The 16,330-nt window shown below is 38.3% G+C and overlaps 1 protein-coding gene across 5 annotated transcripts in view; it reads left to right on the forward strand.

Annotated features, from left to right (window-relative positions):
- Positions 1 to 16,330, forward strand: part of ASAP1 (ArfGAP with SH3 domain, ankyrin repeat and PH domain 1) — a 140,839-nt gene that overhangs the window by 98,569 nt on the left and 25,940 nt on the right. For all 5 annotated transcript variants that reach the window (XM_088148962.1, XM_025164863.2, XM_007425364.4 and 2 more), the window contains 10 exons: positions 663 to 763; positions 2,795 to 2,864; positions 5,862 to 5,949; positions 6,268 to 6,316; positions 7,763 to 7,926; positions 8,208 to 8,341; positions 9,415 to 9,506; positions 10,624 to 10,810; positions 12,295 to 12,380; positions 15,755 to 15,870. In XM_088148962.1, coding sequence (XP_088005088.1) covers positions 663 to 763; positions 2,795 to 2,864; positions 5,862 to 5,949; positions 6,268 to 6,316; positions 7,763 to 7,926; positions 8,208 to 8,341; positions 9,415 to 9,506; positions 10,624 to 10,810; positions 12,295 to 12,380; positions 15,755 to 15,870 — 1,087 coding nt within the window. The remainder of the gene's footprint in view (positions 1 to 662; positions 764 to 2,794; positions 2,865 to 5,861; positions 5,950 to 6,267; positions 6,317 to 7,762; positions 7,927 to 8,207; positions 8,342 to 9,414; positions 9,507 to 10,623; positions 10,811 to 12,294; positions 12,381 to 15,754; positions 15,871 to 16,330) is intronic.

Genomic DNA, 16,330 nt, shown 5'->3' on the forward strand with positions numbered 1-16,330 from the left:
TGACTACCTTTATTATTGCCCTTACTAAGTGTTGATTATTGAAATAGACTGCAAAATGTTCAGTATTGTTCTTTTAGAAAAATAAATTCTCTTACTTTTCTCTTTCTATGTTGCTTTTGCCTTCTCTGATCGAAGTCTAGGAGAGTAAGTCAATGCTTTCATGACTATTGTGCTCACAGTGAATTTGCAGATCTTTTAGTCACTGTGTTTTCATCAGGCTTGTGCGTTTGTGTATGTGTGCTGTAGGGTATATACAGGCATTCACACATGTATACCCTGAATTTCGTTCCAATTTCCAACCATGAACAAAATTAAACGTGGGAAATACCACTGAACCATCCATATACATGTGTTTTACATGTGTGTATATAGCTTGCTTGCTTGCATCCCTTCTAAATTAATTTTAATTCTACTTTTAACTCAATGTGCTAAGATTTTCATCCAGAGCTGCTCTGCGTTGTGGAAGTGTGCAGTCATCCTTTATCTGCTAAGTAAAAAAAAAAAAAAAGCATAAGTCTCTGCCAGAGTCTTCTGTAAAACAAAACCATTCTTTGCACTGTAGTTCTGTAAATGAAGGAATTAATGTGAAACAGAAAGAACAAGCAAAGAACTAATCAGGGGAAGGAAAACATCAATATATTCATCTCTTTCCTTCTGTCTAGGATTCACAGAGCAGGCAAGGAGGCTATAGCATGCATCAGCTTCAGGGTAATAAAGAATATGGCAGCGAGAAAAAAGGATACCTTTTAAAGAAGAGTGATGGGTATGGATCCCAGAGTATGATATTCTGCAGATGGAGTGAATTAATGCTATGAAATGACTTTTTGAATGTAAAAACGTCTTCCTGGAGCACAGCATGTATTTTATATTTCGTTTATTACATCTTAAAACTTCCAGTGTTTGAAAAACGGCTTCTATTAATGCTGATGAGACCATTTCCCCAAATGCTCGTCCAACCAAATGTCTCACGGCGGTTCCAGCAAGGCACGTGGTTGGCCAATGCTATGGTATAAATCTTTTTATATAGCCAAGAAATAGGTCTTTAAAAAAAATTTTTTTTAAAGTGTACACATAATATATTTCATGCGTTAGGAAAGTAACGTTCGTTTTTCAGCTTGTCCCACCCCAGTTTGATGTATTAATTTGAAAAACTGTAGGATTTTTATGTGCTAAATGAACTAATAATGAAATTGACCTATGTTTGATGGGATAATGTATTTAAGGAGGTTTGAAGAGAAGAGGTACGAGTATTTCTTTTCAGTGTTCATGCTTTACTCATTTAAAAAATAAGCCATTCTGTATTAAAATACTTTTTTTTTTAAGCTGGTATGGCATACACGTTGCTGGGGAAAAAAACCAGACAATATAGAAACAAGAAATGATATTAGCACTCTTAAATATAATGTCCCGTTTTATAGCTGAGCCGTACGCAGTCTCAAGATTATTTGACCATAAATCAGAAAAATAAAATTGCATAGGAAGGCAGCCTTTTATTGCTATTATTGATCAGTCACAAATCCTACCTCCAAAAAAATCAGTCAGTCTATTTCCACCTTCTTCCTAACTCGGATATAGAGATTGAGGAGTTAAGTGCAATTAAAGATTCAGCCAAACGCCATTTATTATAACCCAGTGGAATGTGATAACTCATTCAGATCAGGGAAAATATGGGTAAACATGTCAATAATTTTAAAGTACGGTCTTTATATTTTAATGAGATGCTTATTTTGCCTTATGATTTATTTATTTCTATGGGAGAAAGGCTGCCATCCAGCATTAAATTACTGCATATTCAGATTTCTCTAAAACCAGTAAGGCTTCCAGGCATGGGTCTGTAGATGAGCCAGTAGCCTCTATGAATAAAGCAGTAATGATGTTACCGATAATATTGTACAAATTAAAACCGATCAAACTTTTCATCAGGAGCTGCAGTTTAGCAGCATCTTTCATGACAACTTTTAGTAGTTGAGTCAAAAAAAAAAAAAATGGGCAGGGCCAAGATAAGGATGACATTTGATTAAATGTTAATTGAGTGTCATTTTAATGTAATTGATAAATAAATGTAATTGTTCCCCGTATGCTTAGTCATGAAGACTTTTTGAAGCCACGTGCAGGCCTGTGGCCTTGAGGGCACAATAGGAAACCGAGTGAAAAAGCTTTTGTAAAGAAAAATGTAGAGCATGGAACAGAAAAAATAATGCAGCCTTTTCTTCTCAGAAAAGTACCTACTGTGCCTGAGGAAAAATATAGCGCCTTTCCGTAGAACATGCTGAAAGTATAAAGAAATAGGACTTATACTGGGGAGAATAATGTGGCTGTTTCAACCCAGTTTGGCTGAATTATCATCAAGCAGAACTACAGACTGCACCTGCCAATTTCTTAGCTATTAGACCAGTGTTTCTCAACCTTGACAACTTTAAGATGTGTGGACTTCAACTTCCAGAATTCCCCAGCCAGCATGGCTGGCTGGGGAATTCTGGGAGTTGAAGTCCACACATCTTAAAGTTGTCAAGGTTGAGAAACACTGTATTAGACAGTAGGCAGCTTGACTGCTTGGTGGTGTGCCATTGCACACAGCTTATATAAAACTCACCTTCAATGTGGCAGTGAAAACTGCATATGAAGAAAAGTCCTTGTGGATACCTCAGCAGTATAATTTTTTCATGTAAATACAAATTGCGTATATTTCTGACAAGTGCACGAAGTATATCAGATTGTGCTTATTCTGCAGCACCTAATGAAATAATCCTAATTGTGAACGATCGCTTATTGATTAATATTGCTTTTTTATCAGCTTACGGAAAGTTTGGCAGAGGAGGAAATGCACAGTTAAAAATGGCATTCTGACCATATCGCATGCAACTGTAAGTAGTCTTTTTATATTGTGAAAGATTGTCCGACCTCTGCAGTCCCCACAATGTGGAGTGAAATTAGATGTCAGGGTGATTAGTGGGCTCTTTACTTTTGACTAAACAGCACTAGAACCGTGTGGGATTAGTGACTCTGATACTGTATATTTCTGAACACAGGAACCACCCTATTTTTATCCATACAGGTGTAGTTAGGACCCTCCTTTATGCCTTCTATACAGGTAGTCCTCACTTACTGACCGCAATTGGGACTGGCAACTCCGTCCCTAAGCAACACAGTCATAAAGCAAAAAATCGTGTGACCACGCCAACTTAGGATGGCAGTTCTGGTTGTGGTTGTTAAGCAAATCCTGTGTGGTTGTTAAGCATGATGTCATGTGACTGCAACTTGTGGCCTCCTGCCAGCTTCCCTGTTGACTTTGCTTGTCGGAAGCTGGCAGCGAAGGTTACAAATGGTGATCATATGACTGCAGGTTGCTGCAACTGTTGTAATTGCATGCTGGTTGCCAAGCACCCAAATTGCAATCATGTGACAGCCACAACTACAAGGACTGGTCATAAGTCTCATTCAGTGCTGGGTAACTTCGAGTGGTCACTAAGTGAGGACTACCTGTAGTTGGGAGTTAAAAAGTCAAACCAATGTGAGAACCATATCCCTTATATGAGATTACTACGTACCTTGTTTATGCTCAATGCTGGTATTTAAAGATATTGCCATTTTCAGAATTTCAAAACTTAATGAAAGCTATGGACCTCTGTCTTTTTAGTTTAGAAGCTTTCAGAATACTTGACTAACTTCACATTTTGCAGAATGCCCCAGAATATAGTGGAGGCTAAACACAGCTTCTAGGTTACGTGGTTGAAACATACAAATTCAACTCATGGCTTCCTTGCTTCTTTAGTGTCCCAGATGTTCCCCTGATTATTTATTTTTTCTTCTCCATATACACAGTTCTTTTTTGAATAAATTAAATCATATGTAAAAGATACTAAAACCTTCACTGACTGAAGCATGTTAACAGTATTTCATATACAAAATCAATATACATATTTTAGAAATTGGCACAACTTGCTTCATAATGCCCTATTTTAAATTCTGGTTCCGTGTCCAAATACTTGTGAAATGAAGTGAGTGTAAAATGCTGATTGGAAAACAGTTGGTTCCTGAATGCAACCAGCTTGACTCACTATTAGGAGGACTGGAGAGTTAGGAAACTGTTAAGATGATATGATATTCCCAGCATTTCTCTCAGCTGCCCAACACTAGTTGGGTGTATTCCTTCAGGGCTGAGTAAAGACACTCTCTACCTGCAAAGGATAATGATACGAAGTATTGTCTACAGCAATGTTTCTCAACCCTGGCAACTTCAAGATGTGTGGAGTTCAAATCCCAGAATTCCCCAGCCAGCCATCCTGGCTGGGGAATTCTGGGAGTTGAAGTCCACACATCTTGAAGTTGCCAAGGTTGAGAAACACTGGTCTACCGAGACCCATGGAATATTTCTCAATGGCATACTTTCTATAGAGAAGCTACTTCTCTGTTGTTATCTTCTGTGAATTGTTGATGCTTTGAGAAGTAAGAGAGAACATTGCATTTCCTGAGAATGTTTTACCTGTCCTAATACTATGGCTTTCATAATGTCCTATTTTAAGTTCTGTTAAGTTTCTGGTAACTTATCAAAAACTGGGTACAAATATGTAAATACGTACTTTTCTTTGTGATGTGAAGTAAATCATTATTCATAACATATAGATACAGATGTATGCGTGTCCTGTAAAGCATCAAACACTTTGGATTATTAAGCCTGAAGAATAGTAGTCTAACTAGATCAGCCACTGTGCAATTAATTTAAATATGATCCATCATTTAAGAGGTTTGGTATTAGGAGACTGTCTTGTTATTATCTCACATGACACTTGGTAGTTGCCCTAGGAAAAGTTCATTCGAAGCCCATACAAAGCACTCTCCAGGGAAATTCTTCCATTTTAAAGCAATTATTGACAGTTATTTGTGTCACATTATATAAAAGAAACTCAATATTTAAAAGGTTTGCAATTCTGCACTGTCACTCAATGACCATCATTGGGAACACCAGCTTCGGTGGGTTCATCAAGACATCATGACTTAAAACAGAGACTTTAAAGGGTTAAATCGTGTTTGCAATTTTTGGACCAAAGTTGCTTCAAGGAAGTTAGAAATGGAGAGTAGATGTTCCAGTCAGATTCGTTCTGATTTAATTATCAGCCTTTAGCAGATGTTGCCCCCTTGTGTTCTATCTGCTTTCCAAGCATTGAATTCTTGGTATCTGGAAAACGATGTTGAACGTGGTATTCAAGAAAAAGCTGTCCTTAGTAATTGTGGAATACCTCCTCTCATGGATTGGAGAAGAAATAGTTACGTTTCCTAACATTTCAGCTGAACAGGTATAGCTGCAAAGTTACCTCCATCCATCCTTAACCAAATCCCTATGGCCTTTAAAAAAAAAAAAAAAAGTAATATTGAAATACAGTTTTTCTAGAAGGCTTGGAGGAGGAGACTTCTTTTTCTTTAGCAATTTTGTGTAGAGCTTATTTTTAAAAAAACATTAATAACAAAGCCCATTTTGATTTAAAATGCTAAATGGACAATTGGCTGTTATTGTTTATGAATATTTTTGTTTAGCTTAGCTAATAACCTATTTAGTGTAGCCTTTAGATTACTGTAATCAAGTAACGTGCCTCCCGCCATCCCATGAAAAGCCACTTCCAGAGGCATGTTTCATCCTTCCAGATGTTCTAACATTTCTCAAAAATGTGTTACAGGGAAGAGGAAATGGTCTAGTTCGGTTCATGCACCCGTTGCCCAGCCAGGAATCTTGACGCAGATGAAGAGGTCGTAACGTTTAGTAGTAGGCCAAAAAATGAGCATCGGTGTGATAATGACCTTCGAATGAAAAATATAATACAAAAAAAAATCAAGTAAAGTAAAATTGTGTTTTTCTTATTTTTAAGTCAAACAGGCAACCTGCTAAATTAAATCTGCTAACATGCCAAGTGAAACCAAATGCTGAAGACAAGAAATCGTTTGACTTGATATCACGTATGTCTTTTAAAGTTAATTACTTGGGTGTCACACGTGGTCATTTCGATTGGGTTGTCATGAATAGTTATTGGAAGATGTACATCTATTTAGAACTCCTAGCCTCTGGATATTTTTGTAAGAGCAAATTAACTTGCATTTTTAAAATGTGAGCAAAATGTTTCCTACTGAAAATAGAATCTTTGAAGGTTCCCTGACTCATTTCAGCATATGTCCTTAATTGCTAAATGTTGTCTTAAAGACTTTAAATAATTTTTTTCTCTAAGAATACAATTAATATGTTCATTATTTTGAAAGATTTGCCTGTTTATGTTCCAGATAACAGAACATACCACTTTCAGGCAGAGGATGAGCAAGACTATGTTGCGTAAGAACCTTTTCATTCCTGGAGTTACTAGAAAAGTTCATTTTTATCCAGTAATAAACGGGATTAATGTTGGCTTGTGAAATGGATGCATATTTTTGCATTTTTTTTCTCACAATGTGATTACCTGTGCTTGCCGATCTCTTTCCAGGTTACTTTTCCCCTAGCATGTCATTCCAGAGGGTCCTTTCAATTTAAAGAGGACTTCTTAGGACAGTCCAGTGATGAAATAGATACAAAAAATTCATGCTATTTTTATTATCAGATTTAATCGGTAGTACTTTTTTGCTTCTTTTTTAATATGAGTTTCCATGGCTCAGAACCTGGGTCTCCCTGGTGCCAGTCTAAACCCCTTAACCACTCTACCATGTTGGCTGTCATAACATTGGAATCATAATATTGGAATCTGTTGATTGCTTTGATTGCACAACAAATCAGAGCATTAGGCTTGCATTCATAGGAGGTGTGCTCATTCACATTGGTCTTCAGTCAAGTGACAAGTGAATGTTAAAGCACCAAGTTAGGTCAGATCACAATTAAATGAAGTCTGTGAACAGTCAGTCCTCTCCTTGATTTTACAATGAACTGCATATCCCACGTCTATGATGCGCAGAGACCATCTGTGATACTTTATACAGTCATCTGTGTGTTTTCATAAATGATCTCCATCCCTTCATAGGCATTTTGTCTCTGTAGAACCTGGTAAATATTTTTGATTCAAAGAACTCATGAAAATACAAACGCCATTTCTTAATCTCTTTGGGAAATTAAGGTGGGGCCTTCACATGTAAAAGCTGAATTCTAGAATAGTCTAAATTATATCCGTTGAGGTAAAAAAGCCCAAGGTGTGAAGTCTGAAATTTTAAAGATACATGTTTAAAAGTTAGAAATAGAAAAGAAAATTTGAAATACAAAATATAAAGAAAAGGAAAAGAAAAAGTGAAGTAAAGTAAAGTAAAAGAAGAAAAGGTATGAAAAATAGATAACTTCCAATCTATCTCTGGTCTTAGAAATAACAAGGCTATCATAAGTGCTAGTTTTTAATACATTAAATAAGAATAATTCTTTGTCTAAATATATCCCATTACATTTATAATCTAATCTTCAAATCCCCATGTAACCTTCACCCCACCTGCATTTTGCAAATAGTCCATCAGCAATTAACCAATCTACTTTTGTTTTTGATTTTGCTTGAAGGTTTTTCATTTCAGCTAAATGGGTATGCAGACTTTATATGTACTAGACAATAGGAAAATTTCCCAGTGTACTTACATTGTTTCATCTCATTCAAATTTCCTTGTTTCATCTTTTTCAAAGTTTGAACGAGATGGACCAATATAAGAACTTTGGGAAATTGTCCTATTTTATTCCTCCATGTTGTATTTCTTTTATAGTTTCTTATGTTGGGTAAATAATGTTGTGATCAAAAACATTTCTCTCTTATTTTAGGTGGATATCAGTATTGACCAACAGTAAAGAAGAAGCTTTAAATATGGCCTTCCGTGGAGAACAGAGCACAGGGGAAAACAGCCTAGAGGATCTTACAAAGGCCATCATTGATGACATTCAGAGATTGTCTGGAAATGATGTCTGTTGTGACTGCGGATCACCAGGTACTTGGATATCACTTTGTGCGAGATAGGTGGCTATATAAATGTGCTATATAATAATATATAAATATATAAATAAATAATTTTTTAAAAATGTACAGTAACAATATCTTGCTTAGGAAATGTTTCCAAAGGTATGTTTGAATACACAGTCTAAAGTTGAACAAAAGTATCAAATAGCACTAGGTTTTTGCTGTTACATTAAACTATCCAAAAGCATTGTTGTTATTGCAAATAGAAAAGATTTTTTAACATTGTTCTTGTTTACTTTTGATTTTCTTTAGATCCAACATGGCTTTCAACCAACCTGGGTATTTTAACCTGTATAGAGTGTTCCGGAATACATAGAGAAATGGGTGTTCATATTTCTCGAATCCAGTCTTTAGAATTGGACAAATTAGGAACATCTGAACTCTTGGTAAACAGCTTTATAAAATAAGTAATATTCATTTGCTGTAATTATAAGAAAAAATTGACACAGACTGTGCTTTAGTAGATCTGCAGAAATCTATGTTCAAGCAGTTGAGACTGGAAGTGGTTTGAGGTGTTCCAGGATGTTCTGGCCCTGAAACAGATTGGTTTCATCTGCCACACTATGTCCAGGATACCTGGAACCTCATCCTATTTAGAGGATTTACTTCCAGAAACTGGGACAGCATGGTTTGGAAGAGGTTGGGCATTCTCAGGAAGTTTGGCATTGCCAGGAGATTCAGCATGTTCGAAATGAGAATGGGTTGGGGAACGCAAACTGAATTGAATCCGGACAAGAGAAATGTGTTGTTGGTAAACACAATACTAGACTCAGGCACTGAGGTTAATTCTGTTTTGGTTGGAGTTGCATTCCTCTTGACAGAGCAGGTTTGCAGCTGAGGATTATTCCTTGATCCTCAACTACCACTAATTTGCAGGTGACAGCTGTGATGAGGAGAACTTTGATGACCAGCATGCCAGCTGTGACTGTTCTTAAGCTGATTAGATTTGACTATGGTTACCAGGACTTGATTAAACACTGTCTTGACTGTTGTAACATGCTTTATGTAGAGCTACTTTTGAAAAGTGCCCAGAAGTTGTAATTAGTGTAGAAGTGTTAACTGAACTGCCTGACCATATGTTACCAAAATATCTTATCAGCTTCCAGTTCTTTCTAAGGTATAATTTAAGTTGCTGACTTAACTGCTTAGGGCCTTAAGGGAGGGAGCACATCTCCCTTTGCAAATCTTTCTGGCTATTAAGATCTGCAGAAGACACCTTTGGAATATGCTTCCACTCTCAGAGCTAATTTTTCTGGCACACCAAAGCAGGCCTCTTGCATTGCTCCTGGGCTGTTGAACATAAGACTTTCAAGAGTTGCATTTGCTTTCGCTCTCTTAGCATTTATAAAATTGCATTGAAGGATAGCTTGTAAACATGGGCTTAAACTATATTGTGGTTTGAAAGTCTTAGATTAATGGCAAATGTTTAATTGCATGATTTTTTTCATTTCATTCTTAGCTGGCCAAGAACATAGGAAATAATAGTTTTAATGAAATTATGGAGGGAAACCTACCGAGTCCCTCTCCAAAACCTACTCCATCAAGTGATATGTAAGTAATGAAAAAACTGCAATTAGCAACACACACACACATTAGGCTTGTGCAAATTGTTAAACACTTCGTTTGCAAATGATGTATTCCTCTGGATGCCCTTCTCAAAGCTGCAAAATTGGAGGGGGGCTGCTTCAGGGCCTTTCTGTAGGTTTTTTGGGTATGGTTGTGTGTAGTTTCTCAGAAAACATTGCTGCCACAAAAGCTGACAAGGAAGTTGCTGGTTTTCCAGCTATCCCATCAATGCATCGCACTAGTAGGCCATGGAACCCTCTAAGCATCTATGTTAAGCCTTCAGGTGGCTACTTCAAGAAGCAGATCCAGATGAAAGTTTATGCACTAAGGTTATGAGGAAATATTGGTATCAGGCTGTTTTTCAGATGTCATTCTTCACAACCTCCCCCCCCTTTTTCCCCCCTAATGCTGTTCATGATGGTTATTCTGTTTAAAATTAAGGCTTGGAAGCCATTGTGTTGGAAATCTTAGGATTTGTGTTTGTGTAGGGAGTAGCTCAAGGTTTGTCTTGTTTGTTTTTCCTACTGTGGGCATAAGTGTCCAGACAATGAACTGTATGAGTCAGTGGTCTTCCTGAGTTTTCACTGAATGGTTTAATAGGGCCTCATTTGAGTAGCACTCGTACTTCCTTCTATAGTGCAGAAGTTCTTACATGAGGTCCTTCAGGAGCTTTACTCTCATTCTTTTTTAATCATCTTTTACAGTTTTTCTGGTTCTTCAAGCATTCCAAGCATCCCTTAATATACAGTGTTCAGATAATTATTGGTTAGTTATATGCTGAAATCTCACTTTGAAGAGAGAGATGTGATGAACACAGGAACTCTTGTTCCTATATTCACTGCATTGGCTGAACAGGGAAATGTTACCATCTATGGTATTGGATACCTCTGTTTTTAGGGTCCTAAATGTTTTGGAGAGGCATCTTCTGATGTGAAATTGTGAAAACAACCAGGGGACTCTGGAGACTAGATGAATAAACATGGCTAATTTTTCTTCAGTTTTCTTCTTGTTTAATCCTTCAAATTTAAGGTTTGATCCGAAATGTAAGTTGAATGTGATTATTTCTTTCAAAGTTAATGGTTTTGTTTTGTTTTGTTTTCAGGACTGCACGTAAAGAATTTATTACTGCTAAATATGTAGATCATAAGTTCTCCAGAAAGACCTGTGCATCTGCAGCAGCTAAACTGAATGAGCTGCTAGAGGCTGTTAGATCCAGGGATTTACTTGCACTAATTCAAGTCTATGCAGAAGGAGTTGAACTAATGGAGCCGCTGTTAGAGCCTGGACAGGTGAGATCTCAGACAAGTTACCTGAATGTACATATATTTAAGAAACACATGTATGCACCAAAAAATCTAAATCAAAAAATGAGGATTACGTCATAGTCATGATTTTTTGTACTTTTGCACATTTGCATGTGTAGATATGCGTGTGTTATAAATGTGTATTGAAAATAGTTAACTTTAACATTTTTTACTCTTTCTTGTTTTAACCAAATACTTCTAAGTACCCCATTCCCACTGCCTTCAACTTTTATGTGACTCCTGACCTACCCAACTATTATTTCCATATAAGAAAGAAGGCAGCTGCATGTTCTTATACACCACCATTTTGCCCTCTTTAAAGAAACATTCATTTTTTACAACTATCTGTAATGTACCAATGACCTTTCTTCCAACATATGCACTTCTTACATATTTCTCCATCTATTTTCCCATAATATTCTACCAAGCTATGCCAGTGCACGCACTAGCTCTTGTTTTGTACCATTTAAGTAGAGGCGTTAATCCTTCACTCTGCTTTCCTTTTTAAAAAAACCCAAATAGCTTAGTCATTGATACATTCATTTCCAGAGCCACAATTCTTGATGAATATCCAATAATCACTGCAACTCATTCAGATTGTAGCCAGCACCTTTGCATTGATATGGGTTTTCAGCCAACAGCATGGCCTCATCTGCAGATAGAAGTAATCAAGCATTCACATCCCCAACTAACACATCTCTAATGTCACCACAAGCATTCCTTATATATTTAGCTATAAATATATGCAACCAGGGGGACCTCACACATAATTATCTTACTTCCTGCTCAGTGTTGATACATTTGCTGGGCATTCTGTCTATTCTATGCATGCTTTCCTTCCATTATATATCACTCTTATCTCATTCAGCAGCCAATTTACGACTCCATAGTGATGCAAAATAGGCCTATTCACTTTATCATACACTTTCTCTACAATATTGTAATTTTTTTCTTCACACGCATATGTTTCTCAGCAATCTGCCTGAAAGCAAAAATCTGATCTGCACGTCCTCTGCCCAGCATAAAACTACACTGTACTTTTCATCATTGTCATCTGTCATATCTTTTCAGTCGGAATTCAGCTTTGAAGAAACAAATGCCCCAGCGCTTTTGCATTCAGTTTTACTACCTTTCCTTCTATATCAAGGAACAATAATGTCAGTCCTCCCATCATCAGGCCCAGATGTTATCTTCACACACGCACATTAAGCAAGTCACGCAGCCACTTTGTAAGCAAACTAGACTCATATTGTAACACATCCCCAGTTACAGCCTCTATAGCAGCAATCTTGACAGCTTTCAACATTATCAGAAGATGGATGATTTTTCTTTAATTTTTCCTTGGACATTAACATGTACCGTATAAATATATTGTGGGCGAGAGTAATCATTTGCATCTTATCCGACACTTGATCAATACAAAAATTATCCTAGAGCTGTTAATTTGCAGCTCTTTTATCTGTCTTTAGGAGCCAGGGGAAACTGCACTTCATTTAGCGGTCCGGACTGCTGATCACACCTCACTCCATCTGGTTGACTTCCTTGTACAAAACTGGTAACAGCTCTTTGTTTATATTTTGGGGTATAAGCATTAAATGAGTTTCGCTCTGACTTTTATAGTGTCATCCCATGCATTACTCTCTCCCCACCCCCAAAGTCAGGGCTGGAGAACTGAATCCAGAAAAAGGGACTATAATGTCAGAGTAAAGAGTTTGAGGAAGGGGAGAGCCTGTCCCCTGCTGTCTTCCAAATGAATGAAATGAAAAGACAGCGGGGGACACACTATTTCCTGCTCTGAACTCTGAAACTTCTTTTTTTTAAGCTCAGGTTCACCACCAATTTATTTGAACTTGCAGCAGAATGTTTTTCAAAGTCTTCAGAATTTGTGGGGGGTTCGTTTTCTCACTTGTGGGAACTCTGCCCTCCCCCTTCAGCATCATGCTCCTGGTGTCTTCAGTGTCAGAGGAAATGTTGGATTGTTTTTTAAGTCATTAGACCAAACTAGAAATTTGGAAGGAGCAGAAGAAGGAAGCTAACAGCTGACTTTATTTCCCTTTGGTATGGAGTGGGGTGAGGAGATTTTTGATACCCCAGGATTGGTGGTAGCTCAGGGATGGGACATTGACTAGATAACTTTTGCATTCTCCCATTGGTCAGCTGGAGATGAGCACTGCTTGGTTCTTGGTGTTGCACGTTCTCCGCATTTCATCCCTGGTAGGAGTAATAATCAGCACAGGTTGGCTTCCCACTGATTTGTGAGGGCACAGGAAGCAGAAATACTAATGATGTGGAAATGTCCTCAGATGAATCAGTACATCCTTTTTCATTTCTTTTACAATCTAATTAAATGGAGAAACCTTTGAAAAAATGCAGAAAACCCCCCATAATCTTTGGGACATCAAAACATTACTGCAACTATTGCTGAGTTCTTTCAGTCCTTACAGTTGGAGGGTCCTGGGGGAAGGTTAAAAAAAAATCAATATGACAGCTGAAGCAGTTAAAAAAAAGGGGAAGGCTCTGATCACGTGGTCACAGGAGAAATATAGGAAAGGTGAGATCTTGACTGGTAGCCAGGGTACAGCGCCAGCAGTGCCAATACTTGTTGAAACTAAGAGTTCCGAGATTCAGAGCTGGAGATCCACAAAGTCAGTCAGAGACAAGGCGGGTCTAGAAAGTAGGCAGATAACAACATACGAGTCTGGGAAAATGGGGCAAGGCAGCAGCAGAGAAGCAAGCATAGTCTGTGTCAGTCTGTCACTCACGCCCTGGTCATCTCTTGTTTAGACTATTGCAATGCGCTCTACATGGGGCTACACTTGAAGAGTATCTGGAAGCTACAGCTGGTTCAAAATGTGGCTGCACGGGCAATTTTGGGTGCCCCAAGGATGGCACACGTAACACCTCTGCTGCGGGAGCTGCATTGGGTGCCAGTTTGCTTCTGGGTCCAATTCAAGGTGTTGGTTATCACCTTTAAAGCCCTATATGGCACGGGACCAGGTTACCCAAGGGACTGTCTCACCCCCATCATATCAGTCTGTTCCGCCCAGTCAGGCAGAGAAGGCATGTTACAGATCCCGTTGGCAAGAGAATGTCGACTGGCGGGTCGCAGGAGGAGAGCCTTCTTTGCCATTGCCCCCACCCTATGGAATACTCTCCCCCCAGAGGTGAGGTGGGGCTCTACCCTCTCAATTTTCTGGAAAGAATTGGAGACCTAGCTCTGCCAACTTGCATGGGGCGAGAAGAGATATAACCAACCCTGGGGGTGGCTGGTGCCTTGAAGACACTCCCTGAGTTATTAACACCTAATTAACATCAGTCTTTTGGAAGTATTATATAGGAACCTTGTTGCTGTCGTGTAGTTTAATTAATTAATTAATATTTATTTTATTTTAATTAATATTTATTCTGTTTTTACTGTAAACCACCCAGAGTCACTCTGTAGTGAGATGGGTGGTGACAAATTTGAAATATAAATGAATGAATGAATGAATGAATGAATGAATGAATGAATGAATGAATGCCCCAAAGTTTCACAAGCCGATCTGAGCTGTAAGGCCTAGAGTCTAAGAGCAAAGCGAGGAACCAGGAATGCAGGTCCACCTTTGCAATGTAGTTTCCAGTGGAGCACAAGGTCCTAGGTGGATGCTCCAAAATAGCCCCAGTTGCAGGTGCGGCTCAGTTAGGGGTGCTGTCTTAGTTACTACCCCAAGTAACTAAGCAGGTTGCCTTGGTTCTATCCTTCAGAGTTGTTGGCACATCCTGGGACTAGATGCTCTGTCAGGATCTAGCCCTTTGTTACTGAGCCTGCCCTCACCTTTGCCTATTCATTGTTTCCCTGGTCTGCTTCATGTGATGGATAGCCTCTGGGCTCCCAAGATTGACAGCTTGGATCAGGCCTTCAGCCTCTGTCCCCAAGGAGTCAGAGGGTACCTGTCAGCCTTGCAAGGTAGTCCAGGTAGGAAGCAGGGCCAGATGAACTAATTTATATTTTATCTGACTTTTCCCGTGGCTGTGGCTCTTCCCACTGTCTTCCAAGGTCATTCCCACATACCATTATGGTACCATAACACCTGCTTACAGCTCAACCAATCCAACATCCCAAGAGGGTTGTTTCCAGCCCATCCGGTTTCTTCTCTGGAAATTCTCTCCATCTGCCATTTGTTCCAGAAGGTGCTACTATCATTAAACAGCATCTTCAGGTACAGATAGCAGGTAGGAGAGGATTGTTGGAGGGTTGGAAATGGTAGGCTTTTCATGGCTAAAAGAAAACGAACAGTGTTTTGAAAAGCATGTTTAACATATCATGTACTTTGACCTTATATGAATTTTTTATTGGGCACCAAGCCTAAACTAATTTTTTTTGGGGGGGGGAGTCAATCATCGATCCTTCAGATCTCTACTGTGTATATTGGATTTTATATATTTATTTTGCCTTCATTTACTTCACACTTTCTCCAGCATGTCATGCTTTCCACAATGCTTCTAGCTCTGATATAGCTCCAGATCTTCAGGTTCCTTGTAGCCATCAAAAATGTTGACTCATCCTTCTGCCACCATGGCAAGGGTCTTAACCTTCTTTTCAAGCAACAACCACAACTTCCTTATTGTATTTGTGGGAGAAATTAGAAATGTATGTATGTCTACCACATTTGCTGGGAAGAAGATTCTCTACCATAGTATTCCATCTAGAAGAAAGATATTATAGTCAAGAGATGGAAACAGGATTGTTATGTTTTTTTAGAGTAACCCAGACTGGATTCATAAAAGGCCAGAAAAATTACTGCTCATAGTCATTGTGGACTCTGTGATTCACACATACAACAAGCTTTTTACAGAATAAATTGAAGTCATGGATATGTACTGCATATCCCAAATATAAATGATTAGGTGTGGAAGCTAATATAGGACTTTTTTTTACTTTATTTTTAGTGGAAACCTGGATAAGCAAACAGCTTTGGGGAATACAGTTCTACACTATTGCAGTATTTATAACAAGCCAGAATGTTTGAAGTTGGTTTTGAAGGGCAAGCCAACTTTAAATATAGGTGAGTGACTTCTCCTCTTGGAATATAGTCAATAAAAAATATTGGAAGTAAATATCTTTCAAGTTAAATACAGTGCTGGAAGTAATTACAAATATTCCTCAAGTAATTACCATTACAAGCTTCTCCCAATGATTCTTGACTTGCATTTTGTTCATATTTCAACTATACCTTTGATGATTTAGCTCAGCTGTCACTGCGTTTGATAAAATAAGATGCCGTTGATCAAACATTTGAACAATGAATGGTTTTTCAAGTGTCCTCTGAACATTCATAAATACATAGAATAATAAATTAATAAATAAATAAATAAATAAATAAAAGGGGCAGATTGCAGACCCCACCCGTCAAGGAATTTCGATTGGTGGGGTCTAGGCAGAGAGCCTTTTCTGCTGTAGCGCCCGCCCTATGGAACATCTTGCCGCCTGAGGTGCGGTGTGCCCCCTCCCTCATGGCCTTCAGG

The sequence above is a fragment of the Python bivittatus genome, unplaced genomic scaffold (genome assembly GCF_059951505.1).
Source record: "Python bivittatus isolate LINGU-HERP-01145 unplaced genomic scaffold, Pbiv_v1 ctg000590_np1212, whole genome shotgun sequence".
NCBI lineage: Eukaryota > Metazoa > Chordata > Lepidosauria > Squamata > Pythonidae > Python > Python bivittatus.